This window comes from Carassius carassius, chromosome 15 (genome assembly GCF_963082965.1).
Source record: "Carassius carassius chromosome 15, fCarCar2.1, whole genome shotgun sequence".
Lineage (NCBI taxonomy): Eukaryota > Metazoa > Chordata > Actinopteri > Cypriniformes > Cyprinidae > Carassius > Carassius carassius.
Window position 1 is genome coordinate 17,655,872 of NC_081769.1, and position 17,808 is coordinate 17,673,679.

Consider the following 17,808-nt stretch of genomic DNA (forward strand, 5'->3'; position numbering starts at 1 on the left):
TGTGTGTGTGGTGTAAAATGCAGCAAAAACACACCAAAAACCAAAGCAAACCTTGATTTTTAACGAAATTGTTTTCATTTTTATTTTGGTTTTCTCCAGAGGCTCAGTTTTTTGCCACACAGGGACAATCAAGAAACATCAAAACATTTAAAATATGTGATAAAGAATATGCAGTAACACTAAAAAGTATGGGCTCAGATATGAGACATAATAAAAAATTTGCACCAACAATCCTTTCAACATGCTAAAACTCTCATCTTTCCATCTGCATAATCTTAAATACTTTCCTGTTTCATCCAACAGTCATAGTCATCCTCCTGTAGACGTTGGCTGGCGTCCAAGCGAGGTTAAGAGTCAGTAAATAACCCTATTATTCTGAACCCTATCTTTCTTTCAGTCCGTTTTGTTTCCTTCATCTTTCACACAACATACTGTTCCAAACAATTCTCTAAATACTGCAGTCAGACCCGCTGAGGTCACATTGATGTGCCATTATGTCACAGAGTTGCCCTGTTCTAGTGCAAAAATAACAAAAGGAAACTTTAAAACACACTATAGTAATAATTTTTACTTGAATTCTTTGCAGACAACAAGCAGTTGTTACAATGAAAGAAAAAATGAGATGTTACTGTCCTCCTGACCCCACCATCTATCCATTTATAACTTAACTTGATGTTTGCCACTTTATTCTTCACTGTCCTATACAGACAGGAGCTGACCATTAGAATGGTAAAGAAATACACAAAAAGTGAGTGATTTATAATCGTAAACACTGTTATCCACTCATTCCGTGTTTAAGAACATTCTTTCTGCCTTCCTCTGGTTGTTTTTGGCCCCATTTGTCTAGTGCTAATTTCTACTTGATTTGATTGTTGTTCCATAAGCGTTTTGCTACATGTACTCAAACTTGAAAACACTACCACCCCCAAACACCTTTTCTTTCTACTTAAGCATCGTCCTCGGCCTCTTCGTCAAACTCGCCCTCTTCCTCGGCGGTGGCGTCTTGGTACTGCTGGTACTCGGACACTAGATCATTCATGTTGCTCTCTGCCTCAGTGAATTCCATCTCGTCCATCCCCTCTCCAGTGTACCAGTGAAGGAAAGCCTTACGCCTAAACATGGCCGTGAACTGCTCGGAGATGCGCTTGAACAGCTCTTGGATGGCCGTGCTGTTGCCGATGAAGGTGACGGCCATTTTGAGGCCCCTAGGCGGAATGTCGCAGACGGCGGTTTTGACGTTGTTGGGGATCCATTCCACGAAGTAGCTGCTGTTCTTGTTCTGGACGTTCAGCATCTGCTCGTCAACTTCCTTCATAGACATGCGGCCACGGAACACGGCGGCCACGGTCAGGTAGCGTCCATGTCTTGGATCGCAGGCCGCCATCATGTTCTTGGCATCGAACACTTGCTGCGTGAGCTCAGGCACGGTGAGGGCGCGGTACTGCTGGCTGCCTCGGCTGGTCAGAGGGGCGAAGCCGGGCATGAAGAAGTGCAGACGGGGGAAGGGCACCATGTTGACGGCTAATTTGCGCAGGTCAGCATTCAGCTGACCGGGGAAGCGCAGGCAGGTGGTGACGCCACTCATGGTGGCTGAGACCAGATGGTTGAGGTCGCCGTATGTGGGAGTGGTGAGTTTGAGGGTGCGGAAGCAGATATCGTATAAGGCTTCATTGTCTATGCAGTAGGTTTCGTCTGTGTTCTCCACCAGCTGATGGACAGACAGTGTGGCATTGTAAGGCTCCACTACGGTGTCAGAGACTTTTGGGGAAGGCACCACGCTGAAGGTGTTCATGATGCGGTCTGGGTACTCTTCACGGATTTTGCTGATCAGCAGGGTACCCATGCCAGACCCGGTACCACCGCCCAGGGAGTGAGTGAGCTGGAAGCCTTGCAGGCAGTCGCAGCTCTCAGACTCCTTACGGACCACATCCAGGACGGAATCAACAAGCTCCGCCCCCTCTGTGTAGTGGCCCTTGGCCCAGTTGTTACCAGCGCCGCTCTGTCCTGTAATGTGACACACATTATAAGGTGAAGGTGAGGCATTTCACATTCTTCTTTGATATTATGAATATATTTTGAACCCTTTTGCCAGTCGCTCACCAAATACAAAGTTGTCTGGTCTGAAGATCTGTCCGAAGGGTCCTGAACGCACGGAGTCCATGGTGCCAGGCTCCAGATCAACTAGAATAGCTCTTGGCACATATTTACCTCCTCCACGAGAGAAAGAGAGAGACACAGAAATAAAGGGAAAAGCATACCGGCTCAGTACATATAATTACATCTATAAAAGAATGTATCTACATGTAGGTCTAGGGCTTTAAAAAAAAATGATGTTGGGTATGTTTATTTTTCCGTGACCACTAGATGTCACCAAGTCTTATCTTAACACATTTATTGAATGGTTATTATGCTTTAATGTTGACTTAATTACAGCTGTATACAGTATTTATACTTGTAGTGTAAAAATATTATTTTCCAATAAAAAAAAATTTAAAGTGACCCCACACCCCCAGAACTGGGGCAAATTGTTCCCTGTGCAATGTTATTGCTGGTGTTTATTTTATGATTATTATCATTCATGAAGTTTTTAATCAGGCAGTTTAAACTTTCGAGTTTCTCAAGAGGCTCTCTGTCCCTTTTATGATTTTCAGTTCTGTGCTTTAGAAACCAAATTAGCAAATCTATTGCTCTAAAAGTCAGCATTAAACATAATTTTTTTTCAGACAATCTTTTCTTCTCTTTTATGATGTGTTTCCAAGTTTAACAGCTTCTCACAAAATAAATGAATAAAATAAGTAGGGTTTGACTTGATTTTCTCCATTGGGAATTGGCTGGATTGTTGTTGTTTGCTAAGTGCTGCGTTTGTTTCATGTGAGTGACAGGTTGCTGAAGAGATGGGATTTTGGTCCCGCCCTCACACCAGTACAGGATACACATCAGAGAAGAGATGTTATGGGGGGGGGGGGGGGACTTTTGATTTCTTGGTGACTTTAATAATATATAAGTTGATGTATATTCATCCTGTACATGCTAAATGTGTCTGTTACACTTTAGCAGTAAATGCACACTGTTCTTAAAGGGCACATCTTCCCCATCTTGCCCCGAATGTGTGTCTCAGTAAAGTACCTGTAGCTTCGTTGTAGTAGACGCTGATTCTGTCCAGCTGCAGGTCACTGTCTCCATGGTAGGTTCCTGTTGGGTCGATCCCATGTTCATCACTGATCACCTCCCAGAACTGCAAACACCACACAGCAATTTAAAGCATCTCCCCAATTGCAATTTAATATAACTCAGTATTCATTTCAGCAATCCTTTTATGAAAGGCTACATAAAATCTTCCATCCCAGAAATCAAATTTGAAAAAGTGTAAAATAATCTATCGCTAATCTGTAATCTGCTATGACTGGAATCCGTTCAATGAGTTTTAGCTTTGAAAGAGGCTTTATGGATGTTTAAATCATTAATTCTATGTTACTGTCCAAGTGACCTTAATCTGAGAGAGAAGTGGAGGGAGAGAGGGGTCGAGATGGACTTCACAAGGCTGCGAGCGAATGGAGAAAGAAAAGATTGTTCTTGGGATATATTGAAAAGAATTGTTTTGAAAGAATGAGGCCAATAAACTGGAAGGCGCTGACTGACAAAGCCCTACTGTGACCCTGTTCTTCTGACACTCTCGCCCGTCCAAACCTGTTACTCCAGGCAGCCTACATTTCTGCTGTGTCATCACATCATATCCTCAAACATATACCATGCGGACACATATGAAATCATTCGTCTTCACCAATTTGATCTTTTTAGAATTAAAACGATTACCCCATCTTTCTTGAATACACTAAATTTTGCCAATTATTTAATCTACAAAATCAAAGGTTTCATAAATATATAATTAACTCATTAATTATTCACATTTCATTTATATCAGTACCATAGCGGGGCTGGGCTGCAGCTGTTAGAGCCATTAAGTCAATTTGTGAATGCTTCCTCATCCCCACCCTGACCTCAGATGAGTTCAACAGACACTCTCAAAATCATTTAAAAGGCATGTCGAAGACTTATAAAGGATGAAGACGATTTAACCTAATTTCTGATGCCATAGAGGACATGCAACATCTCCTGGGCTGTCTTTAAAAAATGTGCATCTTTAATGAGGCCATGGGTGTGAATATGTCCTTGTTGTCGGCTTTAATCTTTGTGTTTTTGTGACAGAAAATCTGATTTAATTGATTAATGGATAATACTTTTGTTAGAACAATTGTAGTAAAAAGAGAGCTAATTTTAGAGCAAATTAAACAACGACTCACACTAAAATAAATTGATTTTACTTCATAATTAGTCTACTTCTATTATTATCACTATGAAAAAAATGGTCATTGTCATTCTCCAGCGCCCCACCCTTCCCATTATCCACCGCTGGACCAATGAATCACAGCGGGCATTATCCGCACATTGATAAAAAACAAAACAAAAAAAAACAAAAAAAAAAAACACGTTTAGTGTTAACGCAGACAATACTTGCTAAAATCATTTCGTATGAAAATGACGTTAAGGTATGCGGTTGTAATATAAGTGCCACGTGTCATGGCTCGCGCACTGGTCCTGACAGCTGTTTAAAGGGCTCGTGACACTGATAACAGGGTAGTCATGGTCATTACTGAGAGCGCTGCTGTTCACATCGGATACGCCACACCCGGTGCATTGTGAAGAATGAGAGAAAGAAAGAGGACAGACCCCCTTTCCCCAACACAGCTCTAATATACAGACAAAGAGATGTATATTTGGAGTCTGCGGAATTAAAGCATCGTTTATTTAGAGAAATAGCAATACAGACCGTGTTCAAGAAACAGTGGGAATGAATGAGGAGTGGGGTCCGCATATTTTGGGCGTGAATAAAAGGGGATTCTGATGAGGGGAAAAAGACAAAGCAGTGCAATGGAAAAAAAGATTATGTCTATAAAACTGCTCAACGTGTTGCTAAAGTCTGATGAAGCTTTGGTTGCAAAGCAGAATAAAACAGACATGTTCTGCAATATATGCTTTAATATAGGCTGAGAAACAATAAGAAGATCAAATAGTTCTATTTTAGATTAGGTAAAGACTTTGAACTAGAATAACACTGGCATTCTTTACAAATAGTGGATTCATTGTTGCATTCTGAGACTTTTGTAACGTTACTGTTAGATGCTTAATATAAATGACTCTTTGATGACTTTATTAAATGACTTTATACTCTGAAAAAACTGTTATTACCTTGGCACCGATTTGGTTTCCGCACTGACCGGCCTGGATGTGAACAATCTCCCTCATTGTTAGATATTGTGTGAGAAGTTCTCCAATAAATCTGGAAACTAACGGCGAGTCCCAACAATCATTTGGAGAAGCCGGACAAAGGCTTTATATTCCTGGACTGTCTCCAGAACGAGGCTGGAGTAGTGGTGGGCGTGGCACTGCTGGATGTTGAGAAACCTGATTGGTGGAAGAAACATTTTAAAGGCGGGATTGGAGCGCAGACCGGAAGTATATAGGGAGTGCCAACAAGGATTGTAGAAAAAAGAGAAAAGTCTGCTGGTGGTGTCTTACTAAGATTTTCTAGTCACACTTTTAAAGCAAATCTTTTTACTGACCAATGCTTTTACTTCCGTTTGATTTGTATCTTTACTAGACAAAATGTGCCATTGAACAATTGCTTTTCTATGAAAATAATACATTTAGCTACATTTACATTACAATTTAGTAATTTAACAGACGCCTTTATCCAAGCGGCTTACAAATGAGGACAAAAGAAGCAACACGCATATGATAGTCAAAGTTATTGTGTATACATATGTTTTGCATTATTTTTTTTACTTTTTGTTTGATATTAATTAATAAAGTTGAACCACTATTTTCTTTATGGATACAAATGGGGACAATGTTAAACATTGACTAGTATACAGCATAAAAGAAGGGAACTGACTTAAGCTCGCTGCACTGACAAAGCAATATGAGCTGAGAGACATTTAGTGAAAGAGAGAATGCAGACTTCATTAAGTAACTAAAATATATAAGAAAAATGACCTGTTATGTGGTTAACATATGTTCCTTAGTAGCCCACTATGGACTTCTCTCATTTGCAAATTAATAATAATTTTCTCGTTTTATGCCATAAATAAATATATGACGAGAGATTCATTTTCTACCCACTTGTTTGCAAAACATAATAAGAAAAATCATCCGATCAGTCATAATGATCAATCAGTATGATCAATCATTATCAACAAGACGAAATGATGAGATGCTAAGTCCAAACTTATTACCTAAAAATTCAGAATTCAGAATTATAACTCAAACAATTAAACTACTTAAAAAATAGCCATGAAATGAAAAGTCCAAATTATGACATAAAATGTGATAATTATTAAATATAAAGTCATAGTTATGACATATGACACATAAAAAAAATCGACTTTAGATAAGTATTACTTTCTATTATAGTATGCCATAATATTTACATAATTATGATTTATAATCTCATAATTACGATATGACTTTCTAAGTCACACACATTTAAGCATGATTTTGGAAGGATGAATTGGACGTATTTGTTTAGATGTCTAAGAGCAAACTAATGAAAGTCTTTTACTCCTGAGTTTACAGCTAAGATCATTCTTCCTACTACTCTGTATGACCTTCCTAAAATCTACCTAGGCTGCATTTTGCGTATCGCGAGGTGTAGTGACAGGGAGCTCACTAGTTTTGAGACAGCGCCTGAGAGTGTTGGGAATGGGCGTGGCCGAGTTTGTTTGTGTGCCCTGATTACGACGAGCATTCTTGCGAGCTTTTGCCGTAGACACAAGTGAGACAATCCGAGCCGTATTTACTTCGTTTTTAACGAAACATCAGCAATCGGTAAGAACATACGGGCTTATTCTAAATAACACTAAGTTTATAAACTTGTAATCTCAACACCAAAGTAAACTTTAGTCACTTTAAATACAGCATAGCCGCTGCTAAGTAGCAGCTAAGCATTTCCTGTTGTGTCGCAAACTACCGTTCGTGCCTCTAAACACGGAATGTACAATGAGTACTATATAGGCTACAATTCATTCTCACGGTTTGTTTTTGCTTGTGTTTTCAGACCTGTTTTATTGCGAGAGACACGTTTATTTATCGTCGAGGGTTATTGTTCATTATGGTATAAAATGCATGTTGGATTTAATCGTTTAGCTTTTACAGTAACTTTTAATATTTGTTTTTTAAATATTTAGATTCAGTAACGTTACTTTATAATTGTGTCGCTTATATGGGAATAGTTTTAAATAAAGATTTGTAACTTTTTTTTATCTCAATGCGTATTGTTTAATATTCTATATTTTTGAAGTTTTACATATTCGATATAAACTAACCTACTGCGTAGCATGATCTCTTCTACTGTAAAGTGCTTTTTATTAGTTTTTGAGTGGTGAACAGGTCCTTGATTTAAAAGTAAACAAAGCTGTTGTTGATTTAAAGAACATAATAAAATGAGAGACATAAATTATAACATATTTCACTGAACTCTTTAATGCTGTCTGTGTTTACTCAGATGTCTTATCTAAAATATTACAAACATGGGTTGATCCAGTGACTGATGCCTTTTAAATACTGCTGCTTTCTTTCTTAAGATCTAATTCGGGATGTTTTACACCTGTGGTCCCAATGAGGCGATGGTGGTCTCAGGTATGCTGCATCTGTTGAACTTTATTACAGAGCTATGTCACTTATGTATATAAATAAACACTTAAAAATCCTCTTTCGGGTTAGATATGATAAGAGAGAACTTCAGATTAAAGCAGCTGTTGATTGAACCAGATAGCTTGTACAAGACTTTTACAAGAAACTGTGAAGTTCTGTAATGATCATAAAGAGCAATGCTATTGTGCAAACTAAATTCTTTTCTTAAACAATATCCAATGCAGAACTGGTTTCAGCTATTCATGTGACTTTCATTCACGGGTCAAAACAGACACAAAGTCTCACAAAGATTTTTTTGTGTAGATAAATGTCAGTGGTTACACATTAAGATTACTTTAATGCTCAGGGGAAAAAACCCCAGCAGGCTCACATTTACTACAAGAAGGTTAATGCACTCAAACCACACTGTACAGAGGGGCAGAAATAAGTCAGCAGCCCCATTATGTCTGTCGCCCTCCTTCTCTCTGGAAACAGTCGACAGACATGCGATGGCAGGAAGTGTGTTAACCAGTGTCTTTACTAATGTTGGAAATCCTGCACGGGATTGACCTCGCTTTTTAAATGGAGAAACATTTTGTGCCGTAATTTATGAAATGTGTGTGGGTGGATTTGTGTGGATTTCCAGCAATGTAATGTTATGATGACATACGTTCCTCTGCTGTTAAACTAGAAGTGTGTCCTGATAGTAAAAGGGAATCATTTGTACAGTGGTTGCCAGTTATATTAATAGGAATTGTCCTTTTTTATGTTATAAAATTAGTAAAAGTAAGAAGTCTACTGTGATGGCGCAGCTGAATTTTTAAATTTTCACGTCAGTCTTCAGTCACAATCTTAAAATGCTGATGTGCTACTTACTATTTTTGTGCTAATCATTCTTTTTGTATTATTGCTGATTAAATATATTAATTTAGTTTTTAAATATCCTACAGAGTCAACCTTTTATTTAATAAATATAAAACAAATAAAATAAATATTAAACAAAACTATAGTTTCATGACCAGTGATAAATATTTATAAAGTATATTGTTCATCTGTATATTTCTACTGATAGATATTGGTTATTTAATCATGCATCCCCCTATATTACCTTCAGGTGATGATCACATCATTTTTAATTACACTTTAAAGGTCCCGTTCTTCGTGATCCCATGTTTTAAACTTTAGTTAGTGTAATGTTGTTGTTAGAGTATAAATAATATCTGTAAAATTCTAAAGCTCAAAGTTCAATGCCAAGCGAGATATTTTATTTAACAGAATTCACCTACAAAAAACTACCCGTTTGGACTACATCCCTCTAGTTCCTGCAGTAATGGCGTCACTAAAACAGTTTTTTGACTAACCTCCGCCCACATGAATACACAAACAGGGGGCGTGGTCTTGTTGCGCTCCGATGGAGAAGAGGAAAAGCTGCGTTTGTGTTTGTCGCCATGTCGTCGAAATGCTGTTATTTTCATCTCTGGGTCCAATCATCTTCGTTTGGCCTTCCCAGGGACGCTGTACTTAGAGATCAATGGTTACAATTTATGTTTAACTTGGTTCCCGAAAATTATAATCCACATGTAAAACATACTGTTTTTTTTTTTTTTTTTTACACGCGAACACATGTTATATTGCACACTGTAAACACAATCAAAGCTTCAAAAAAGCGCGATAACGGGACCTTTAGTTAATTATAATGATTACATTTTCTAATAATTTATTTAGACAAAATAGTATTATTTACCATTTATCATTTACCAGCCATAACGTAAAAATAATGAAAGATTTTATCATAATCTATCTGTCTCTGTCAGAATTGTAATATAAGAGTGTCTGTATTATTGTTACAGTAAATTAAATTACTGCTGCTAAAAGATTTTTCATTTTGGATCTAGCTCCCACCCCTGCCCAGTGAATTTCCACTAAGTATGTTTTCAATCAAGTCTTGACACTTTATACCAGCAAACAGAATCTCTTTATGTTGTCTTTTTCAGGATGTGGCCGCTCTCCTCCTCTATTGATTGCTGGTGGAAGAGTGTTTGTTTTTCCCTGCGTTCAGCAAATCCAGCGGTATGTATAGAATTACAACAGAAGACGGATTATTAGAACATGTTAGTGCAAGAACACACGTGCACAGAAACCATTCTGTTTAATCAGATGCTTCAGTGCGAGTCACTAATGTAATTCCAGTAAAGACTGGGAGTCTCAGCCCTCATGAATGATGGGAATAAGAACAAGAGGTGGCCTCTGTGAGCAATAGAAACTCCACTTGTGTTTACATTCCTCTTCACAAATATTAATGCATCACTTAGTCCTCAAAGAATACTTTCTTCACTGCGGATCACTGTAGTAGTTTGTAGATTACTGCGGATGAATTTGCCTTAGCTCCACAAAGTTTGCTGATGTTTTGATTAATGTACATCAGCAGACACATCTGTGAGGTCATGCTCAGTCATCCATGTGCAGAACTAGATGTGGGTGTGGCTCAATTTTGTGGGCGTGGCCATCTACTTGCCCATATAATGGGAGACAATAGATATGTTTGGTTATGGAGGCTTGTATTAAGGGTAATTCCAAGAAAAAGTCACAAAACAGATGTTCACTCAATTCTGATAAAGAAAAGTCGGGATTATGAGAAATAAAAAGAAAAAGAAAACAAATATCTTTTTTTTTTTAAATGGTCATTTATGACTACTTTTCCTCTCGTTTTTTCTTTGCTCCCAGGATCTCTCTCAATACTCTGACTCTGAACGTGAAGAGTGACAAGGTCTACACCAGACATGGAGTACCGATCTCAGTAACAGGCATTGCCCAGGTTAGAGAGAGACATTTTACACTTATCTGTAAAACATAACATAGTACAGTCTGTAAGCGCCGCTGCTCATGTGTTCAGGTGAAGATCCAGGGTCAGAATAAAGAAATGCTGGCCGCAGCCTGTCAGATGTTCATGGGGAAGTCCGAGGGTGAGATTGCTAATATTGCCCTAGAGACCCTTGAGGGACATCAGAGAGCCATCATCGCCCACCTGACTGTGGAGGTACTGCTGTTTGTATTCTGTATCACACACAAAGAGAGGAAAGAAGCAAGCTTTTATAAGAAGATTTACAAAGGGGACTGGAGGGTTTTAGTGCTGTTAGTTGATTATTTGTTATTTATTGTACAATCTCTCTCTCTTTCTCTCTGTAGGAGATCTATCAGGACCGTAAAAAGTTCTCCGATCAGGTCTTTAAGGTGGCTTCCTCTGACCTGGTCAACATGGGGATCGGTGTGGTCAGCTACACGCTCAAAGATGTGCACGATGATCAGGTGACTTTAGTCATGCGCCACACACCCTAAAATACACTACCATTCAAATGCTTGCAGTCATTGTGAGTGTTTTTGTTTTGTTTTTGAAAGAAGGCTTTCATGGCCATTTGACAACAGAATAATAAAACAGTAGTATTGTGAAGTATTATTAAAATTTAAAAGAACTTTATTAATTTAAATGTTTTAAAATGTAATTTATTTGTGTGAAGGCAAGGCTGAATTTTCGGGCCGCTCTGAAGCTCCAGTCTAGTAATGCATAGACCGTCTGAACTCACAGCTTTTATCTGAAATAGATCTTTTGTAACATTATAAGCATCTTTTATGTCACTTTTTATGCGTTTAATGAGTCCTTTCTAAATAAAAACATGAATTTATTAAAAAATAAATTCATGACCCCAAACTTTTTAAAAGGTAGCATATCTACCTTTATCATCAACGTGGAAGTAAGCCCATAGGTGAGACTTCCTGTTCATAAGCTGCTATAGGGAAATAACAAGAAGTATAACAACATGCAGTAAACGGTAAAACTGTTTGCACTACAAACCAGTGTGTTCATATTTGAGATAATACATTAAAATAACGTGGTATTCATATCAAGCAGCAAAACGAGCTGTTTGGTACTGCTAAAAAAAGCTAGACCCATAGAATTTATAGGAAGAAAAAGGTGGATAAACATTATAATATGTGCATATGTATATCACTCACCCGCACTTCCTTTCAGAATTATCTAAGCTCTCTGGGTAAAGCTCGAACTGCTCAGGTGCAAAGAGACGCTCGTATCGGTGAAGCTCAGTTCAAGAGGGATGCCGTCATCAAGGTGAAATTTGACACATTTTTGTGTCCTTGTTGGTTGTATGAACATTGGTGTGCAGGATAAAACTATGATAAAACTGTAAATGTCCTTGTTTGTGTATGTAGGAGGCTCATGCCATGCAGGAGAAGATCTCTGCTCAGTATAAGAATGAGATTGAGATGGCTAAAGCCCAGAGAGACTATGAGCTGAAGAAAGCCGCCTATGATGTTGAGGTCAACACCAAGAAGGCGGAGTCTGAAATGGCCTATCAGCTTCAGGTAGCTAATGATGTTTAACTTGGTTTTCAGCTGGTAGTATGAGGGTTGACAGTTCACTGGAAACTGTCATGTCTGACATATTTACTCGCCTTCATCTGTATTAGGTGGCCAAGACAAAGCAGTGTATCGAGGAGGAGAAGATGCAGGTTCAGGTTGTGGAGCGTACGCAGCAGATCACTCTACAGGAGCAGGAGATCACCCGCAGGGAAAAGGAACTGGAGGCCAAAGTCTGGAAACCAGCCGAGGCCGAGAGATACCGCATTGAGAAGATCGCTGAGGCAGAAAAGTGAGAACTGAGGGTCCAGAAGTTTTGCCATTTTATCTGATTTAACACACATCTGTGCTTTAGTGGAAGCAAATCGGAAGGATAGAACTTGGTATGATAAGCCATTTAATGTTCTTTCATCTAACAGGCAGAAGCTGATAATGGAGGCAGAAGCTGAGGCAGAGGCCATCAGAGTGAGTTCATGAATCTCTCCACACACTTTTCACATTAGATCCCACTCAACATTCATCTTTTCCTGCCTCTCTTTCAGATGAGGGGAGAAGCGGAGGCCTTTGCGATGGAGGCAAAGGGTCGGGCTGAAGCCGAGCAGATGGCCAAAAAAGCAGAGGCTTTTAAGCAGTACAAAGAGGGAGCCATGGTGGACATGCTGCTGGAGAAACTCCCACTGGTCAGTGCATCTAAACTTCTGCAAGTCAATAAATAAGTTCAATGATAAGATTACTCAATAATGGCCTCCACTCCTCTAGATAGCAGAAGAGATCAGCAAGCCACTCTGTGCAGCCCAGAAGGTGACCATGGTGTCCAGCGGTGGGTCAGAAGTGGGCGCAGCTAAGCTGACAGGAGAAGTTCTGGACATCATGAGCCGCCTGCCGAGCGCAGTGGAGAAACTGACTGGAGTCAACATCTCACAGGTGAGCCACGCTCACACTTTAGTGCTGGTATCAGGCTGGAGATCACATGAGCTGCGACGTCTGCATTCCCGTGACTAGTTTGCTCAGTTTGTTCTTGTTGCATCATCATTTGTCTCTTTCACAAGTCACCACCTGTCACCAAAAAGGAACTAAGAAAAATATTGGTCACACGTCGTTTAATGTCCAATTCTCACTATTAATAAACCAATAACTATGATTTTTTCCCAATAAACTACTCATTTGTTTCTTATTAGTAGTAAGGCAGTTGCTAAGTTTAGATATTGGCAAGGAATGGTGATGTAGAATATGCTCATGCAGAATATGTGCTTTATAAGTACAAGTAAACTGCCAATATGTTAATAATAGGCATGCTAATAAGCAACTAGTTAATAGTGAGTTTTATTTCCAATACTAAATTGTTACAAAAAAATAAGTATATATATACAATAGTCTAGTTTAAAATAATAAAGGCATCTTAAAACTTAATAGCCAAATAAAAAGCACATATAATTCCTTGTGACTTTTATTGTTGCCAAACTGTAATTAGCAAAATCTTCATAAATTGACTTTCTTGATAAAAAAAAATGTGTGTCTGTGTGAATGCCTTTTAAGTTTACATTTGAATACTTTAGAAATAGCGTAAAAATGGCTTTAAAACACACCTGTTTCTACTCCAGCCACACTAAATGTTAACTTCTCTTTTTTTGGCCAGGCTCTTGCATCCCGCATGGGCTAATGGAGTTCATGAAGAAGGAATCAGCTCTGATCGTGGATCTCAGCTCTTCCTGTCTTTGTGCATGCCTGTGTTTGTACTGAGCCTGGAACATTGAGGTCCTTTTTGTTTTTGTAATCCACCATTTGTAATGTTCAGTTTTAATATGTTTTGTGAATTATTGCATCACATTATATGATACATTTGTAAGTTAGATGAACTACATTATCTGCTCTAGAGCCTCTGTTGAAGGTGATTATTCAGGGAAGCAGGGCTGCTCTTTCTTTCATTGTTGAATAGTTTCTGTATTTCTGTCTGTCAGAGCCACACGCCTGTTGAGTCTGGCTCAGTTTCTTTCAAGACAAATTGCATTCAAGTCAAATGCGTGTAAATTCACCTGAGGTGCCTTGCTGAAGCCATTGTCCACATGCATGATGCCTTACCTCTTCAGACACTGACATGTGATGATTATTCTTGCCATTTTAAGGTTTTATCATTTAATGGTCTGTTAACAGTGACACTAGAGTTTGCAGACACATATTGAATATGATTTGAAATAGAATAAATTTTTTGTTACTGTCTGTGTGCTCAGTAGAGTGATTTATACAGCAAGTTGAAAAGTATGAGGAGGTGGAAAGTGGGTAAAGAAAAGAAACCCTTTGATTTTTTAAAGCTGACGAACAAACAGGAAAAAAGAAGAGGAAACTGGTTTTAAACAAAGGCTGTAAACATGTCTCTGTGGCCACACAAACTCCAGTGAAGGCTGTTAGTGGTTTCATTTCTCATATCGGCTTACTGTTTTTGTTTAACCATGCTGCTGTGTACTTCACACTAAAATCAACTTAACATTACCAAAGGTAAACCTATGCATCTCCAGTTTATGCCTTCAAAGTGCCTCAAAGCTTCTTTTTTTTGACTTCCTCACTGAATTAACCTGCCCTGATTTTGTTTCAGCAACAGGTACTGTGATCTGTCATGTAAAACTTCCTGGCCTTAATGACTAATTTCATTCAGAATATCCAATTTGTTTGCCATTAGTTCGTTTTTATTGGTGTAAAGCCTCATTATTGGTTTTTATGAAAAAACTAACCCAGTTTTTCCATTACTGTTTGTTCAGTGGTGATGTAAACTGAAGATCTACATAACCAGGCTGAGATTTATACATATTAACTATGTACTGTTTATTATAAACCACAATAAACTATTAGTATGCGCTGTACTTTATAACTTTTTGATTTATGGCTGTGTGTGTTTTTAATGCTGTTGAGTATGAATGTGACAATGACATACTATTTCAAATGAACAAATTGTGATTGAGAGTGAATGAAAACAAGCACCCGATTTCACTTTATTTGAAAAGGTTACTTTATTTAAACACCTACAAAAATAGACAACACAAGCAGCGAGTCTACAACAGAGACAGACAGACCCGATTAATAACAGATAGCAATATTAATGAAGAAAATTATGTCCCATGAAGTATTTACATTTTTCAATATTTATGAAACACGAATAGCTGAGGACAGAACATGCCCAAAACTATATTTATAAAAATACAATAACGGTTCAGGGCCTCAGTGTACCAAAAGAGGTTAAAGGTCATTCAATAAGCATAATCAGCATGGCTAAATAACCATTTGGGAATCACATTTTTCTGTGTATTTTACAGTATACATGTTGCTCTCCACCCCTACACACACAGTCTTACTCTTAAATGAGGAAGAGGTGGCGTCACCACACCAGGTTCAAGTTAAATCTACAGTCTGCAATTACGTACTGTCGCTTTAAGAGCGTTTCCTGCAAATGTCCTATAGGTTTACATAGTAAATTCAGGACAGATGCTTTGCTTATTTTTCTGTTCATCCAGTTCATTTCTCATTATACACACTTGACTTTGTCAAATTTATTAGTATAAATGTACGTCTTTGGCCATTCTGCTTGTTTTTTTCCCTCTCTTTCTCTCTCTAAATTCTTGCAAGTCCAGGCTCATATTCAGATTTTTCAAATAGTGCATTGATAGCCAATTCCACCCATCCCATCCAAAAGCATCTTTAAATTCCACACAAAATAAACTGATGCCCAGAAATTTGATGTGCATTCATCTTATTCAAGTCAGTGCACACACTGGCAGGTCATTTCAAAAACCATATGCAATCATTTTCAGAGTCATCAAATAAATCACATTCACACTTAACATCCTTTCACTCCAAGAACAATAACTATATTGGTGTCCAATAACTTTAATTAATCATAATTAATTAATTAATCATAAGCATGTGATGCAGATATTCTGCCACTTTAAAGTCAGGTGGATTCTGATTGGCTGTCAATCAACTGGGGAAAAAATCATTCAAAGTGATTTCAATGATATTGTGCCTTTTGGTCATTTTCATTGTAGTTGTAATGTAGACTTCTTATTGTTAGAATTTGAATCATTAAAGCTTTACAGTTATCATCCTTAGTGAGAACGGGCCTTAAAGAACAATATCATTGGAATTACTTTCAAATTATCTTTTTTTTTTTTTAGCTGATGGATGATAAAACATTGACAGCCATTAGCTTTTATTGAGTATTTAATGTGGACGACAATATAACTGCAGCAAGTGCTTATAATAAACAAAACATTATCGTCTATTGGTGTGAATGCTATATAATTATCATTATAGTCATTGGTCGTTTTTGGTCTGACCAGGGCTTCATAGTCAATGAAGGATGGAGTGACCAAATGTTGAGAGAACTGAGGAAAGGCAACACTCAAACCTGTTTGTTACAAGCACAGGCTGCAACTTTAAATGCTCCTTAATGTAAGATTTTGACTGGCTTTCAATGTCATCAATTGGAAAAAAACTCATTCTGAAAGCGATTCCCACCATATTGTTTCTCTGTTGAGTGTGTTTCCTTGTTCTTACAGAATTATAACGATTATTAAAACTTTATAATTGTAGTTTTTGTCCATGTTGTGAACAGACCTTAAGGGACCATTTATGTGCAGACATAACAGGGGTGGAGTCACAAAAATCCATTTTCTATTTTGGCTAAATTTGACAGTATCTTGTGTTTCACATATCAGCCATTGATGAACGTAATTATTTACATATCGTAAATAATTTCTTGATGAATTACCCCCCACCAAAGAAAAGACATGAAAAACTGGCCTATTCTCAATCCTCAGATTGTCTACATGACTACGAATGCTAGCAAAGTTAGACTGAATTTACTGATAAAAACGTTATTCACTATTTTACTTATTATTCAAAGTAGAAAAAACTATATCTGTATTTCTGCTATTGTGTGTTTAATACGCATAGCTGTCAAATGTTTCCCTAAACGGACAGTTTGTAGAGCCGTGTGCTTTTGTGCTGCTATGAAACCCTCCACCAGTTCAGATGATTATGTTTCGAGATCTATTCAGTGTTTAGGGAATGAAGAGAGAGTTTTGATACAGGTTAGAGAACCCGGATTTAAGGTTCAGATGCCAAGCAACATTTTATCCCCAAATCAATCCCACATTATTCCCGTCAAACCATCGTCACATTATTGGACACAAAAAACTTCAGTTTTACAGTAGGAAACATTTACAGAGAGGTTTCATTTTTAAGTTCACACAGAAAATATATGAGGCAGAATAATGTATCAGGAAAAAAAGAACCATATCTGTGGTGCATTCTGGGAGATTTGTGTCTCTGTGAAACGAAATACTGTGGAATTGTGATTGATAGAGGGAGGACAGCGAGGCTTAAATGATTTGGGGATGAAATGTTGCTTGAAGAGTTCAGGATTTCAGGATAAGGGGTCAGAAGTGGGTCATTTGGGGGCACCGAACCTGCGGCTTTTATTTGCCCCAACACACCCATCAAAAAATGCACTAATTTACATAAGAGTGCTTAAAAACACACCACCAGTCTGTGGTCCATACACACTTTCCTATATTCATCTGCTTTTCATCTCTCTGTCACTTTCTAAACCATGTTCATGGCGTCTTCGGTGAGGAAGGAGTGAATGTACGCAAAGGAAGGCCGTAGTTTACAGTCTCTGTTCCAGCAGCTAAGCATCAGCTCATACAGACCCTGTGGGCACACAGCCGGGCGAGACAGGTACACCTGATCAACAGA

The 17,808-nt window shown here is 38.1% G+C and overlaps 3 protein-coding genes across 5 annotated transcripts in view; 1 reads left to right on the forward strand and 2 right to left on the reverse strand.

Annotated features, from left to right (window-relative positions):
• Positions 1-52: 52 nt before the first annotated feature.
• Positions 53-5,409, reverse strand: LOC132158327 (tubulin beta chain). The gene is made up of 4 exons (XM_059567694.1): positions 5,248-5,409; positions 3,127-3,235; positions 2,101-2,211; positions 53-2,004 (listed from the first exon to the last, which is right to left on the reverse strand). Exons 1-4 carry the CDS (start codon positions 5,302-5,304, stop codon positions 947-949), a joined length of 1,335 nt encoding a protein of 444 aa, XP_059423677.1. The 5' UTR covers positions 5,305-5,409; the 3' UTR covers positions 53-946.
• A 1,340-nt stretch (positions 5,410-6,749) lies between these two features.
• On the forward strand, positions 6,750-14,572 carry LOC132158328 (flotillin-1-like). The gene is made up of 13 exons (XM_059567695.1): positions 6,750-6,885; positions 7,641-7,695; positions 9,684-9,759; positions 10,414-10,504; positions 10,583-10,726; positions 10,876-10,995; positions 11,717-11,812; positions 11,914-12,066; positions 12,171-12,352; positions 12,480-12,525; positions 12,603-12,740; positions 12,820-12,984; positions 13,697-14,572. The coding sequence occupies exons 2-13, from the start codon at positions 7,653-7,655 to the stop codon at positions 13,718-13,720; spliced, it is 1,278 nt and encodes a 425-aa protein (XP_059423678.1). The 5' UTR covers positions 6,750-6,885; positions 7,641-7,652; the 3' UTR covers positions 13,721-14,572.
• Positions 14,573-16,246: 1,674 nt separating this feature from the next.
• Positions 16,247-17,808, reverse strand: part of ddr1 (discoidin domain receptor tyrosine kinase 1) — a 29,725-nt gene continuing 28,163 nt past the window's right edge. For all 3 annotated transcript variants that reach the window (XM_059567697.1, XM_059567698.1, XM_059567696.1), the window contains one exon: positions 16,247-17,796. In XM_059567697.1, coding sequence (XP_059423680.1) covers positions 17,656-17,796 — 141 coding nt within the window. In that variant the 3' untranslated portion in view covers positions 16,247-17,655. The remainder of the gene's footprint in view (positions 17,797-17,808) is intronic.

Bases quoted from the DNA above. Each gene is read 5' to 3' on its own strand.
- LOC132158327 (XM_059567694.1), bottom strand. From the start codon at position 5,304: ATGAGGGAGATTGTTCACATCCAGGCCGGTCAGTGCGGAAACCAAATC. The intron at 3,236-5,247 runs GTAATAACAGTT...TGGTGTTTGCAG, and splicing joins GAAACCAAATCGGTGCCAAG to TTCTGGGAGGTGATCAGTGA. The intron at 2,005-2,100 runs GTGAGCGACTGG...GTCACATTACAG, and splicing joins ACCAGACAACTTTGTATTTG to GACAGAGCGGCGCTGGTAAC.
- LOC132158328 (XM_059567695.1), top strand. From the start codon at position 7,653: ATGTTTTACACCTGTGGTCCCAATGAGGCGATGGTGGTCTCAG. The intron at 7,696-9,683 runs GTATGCTGCATC...TGTCTTTTTCAG, and splicing joins TGAGGCGATGGTGGTCTCAG to GATGTGGCCGCTCTCCTCCT. The intron at 10,505-10,582 runs GTTAGAGAGAGA...TCATGTGTTCAG, and splicing joins CAGTAACAGGCATTGCCCAG to GTGAAGATCCAGGGTCAGAA.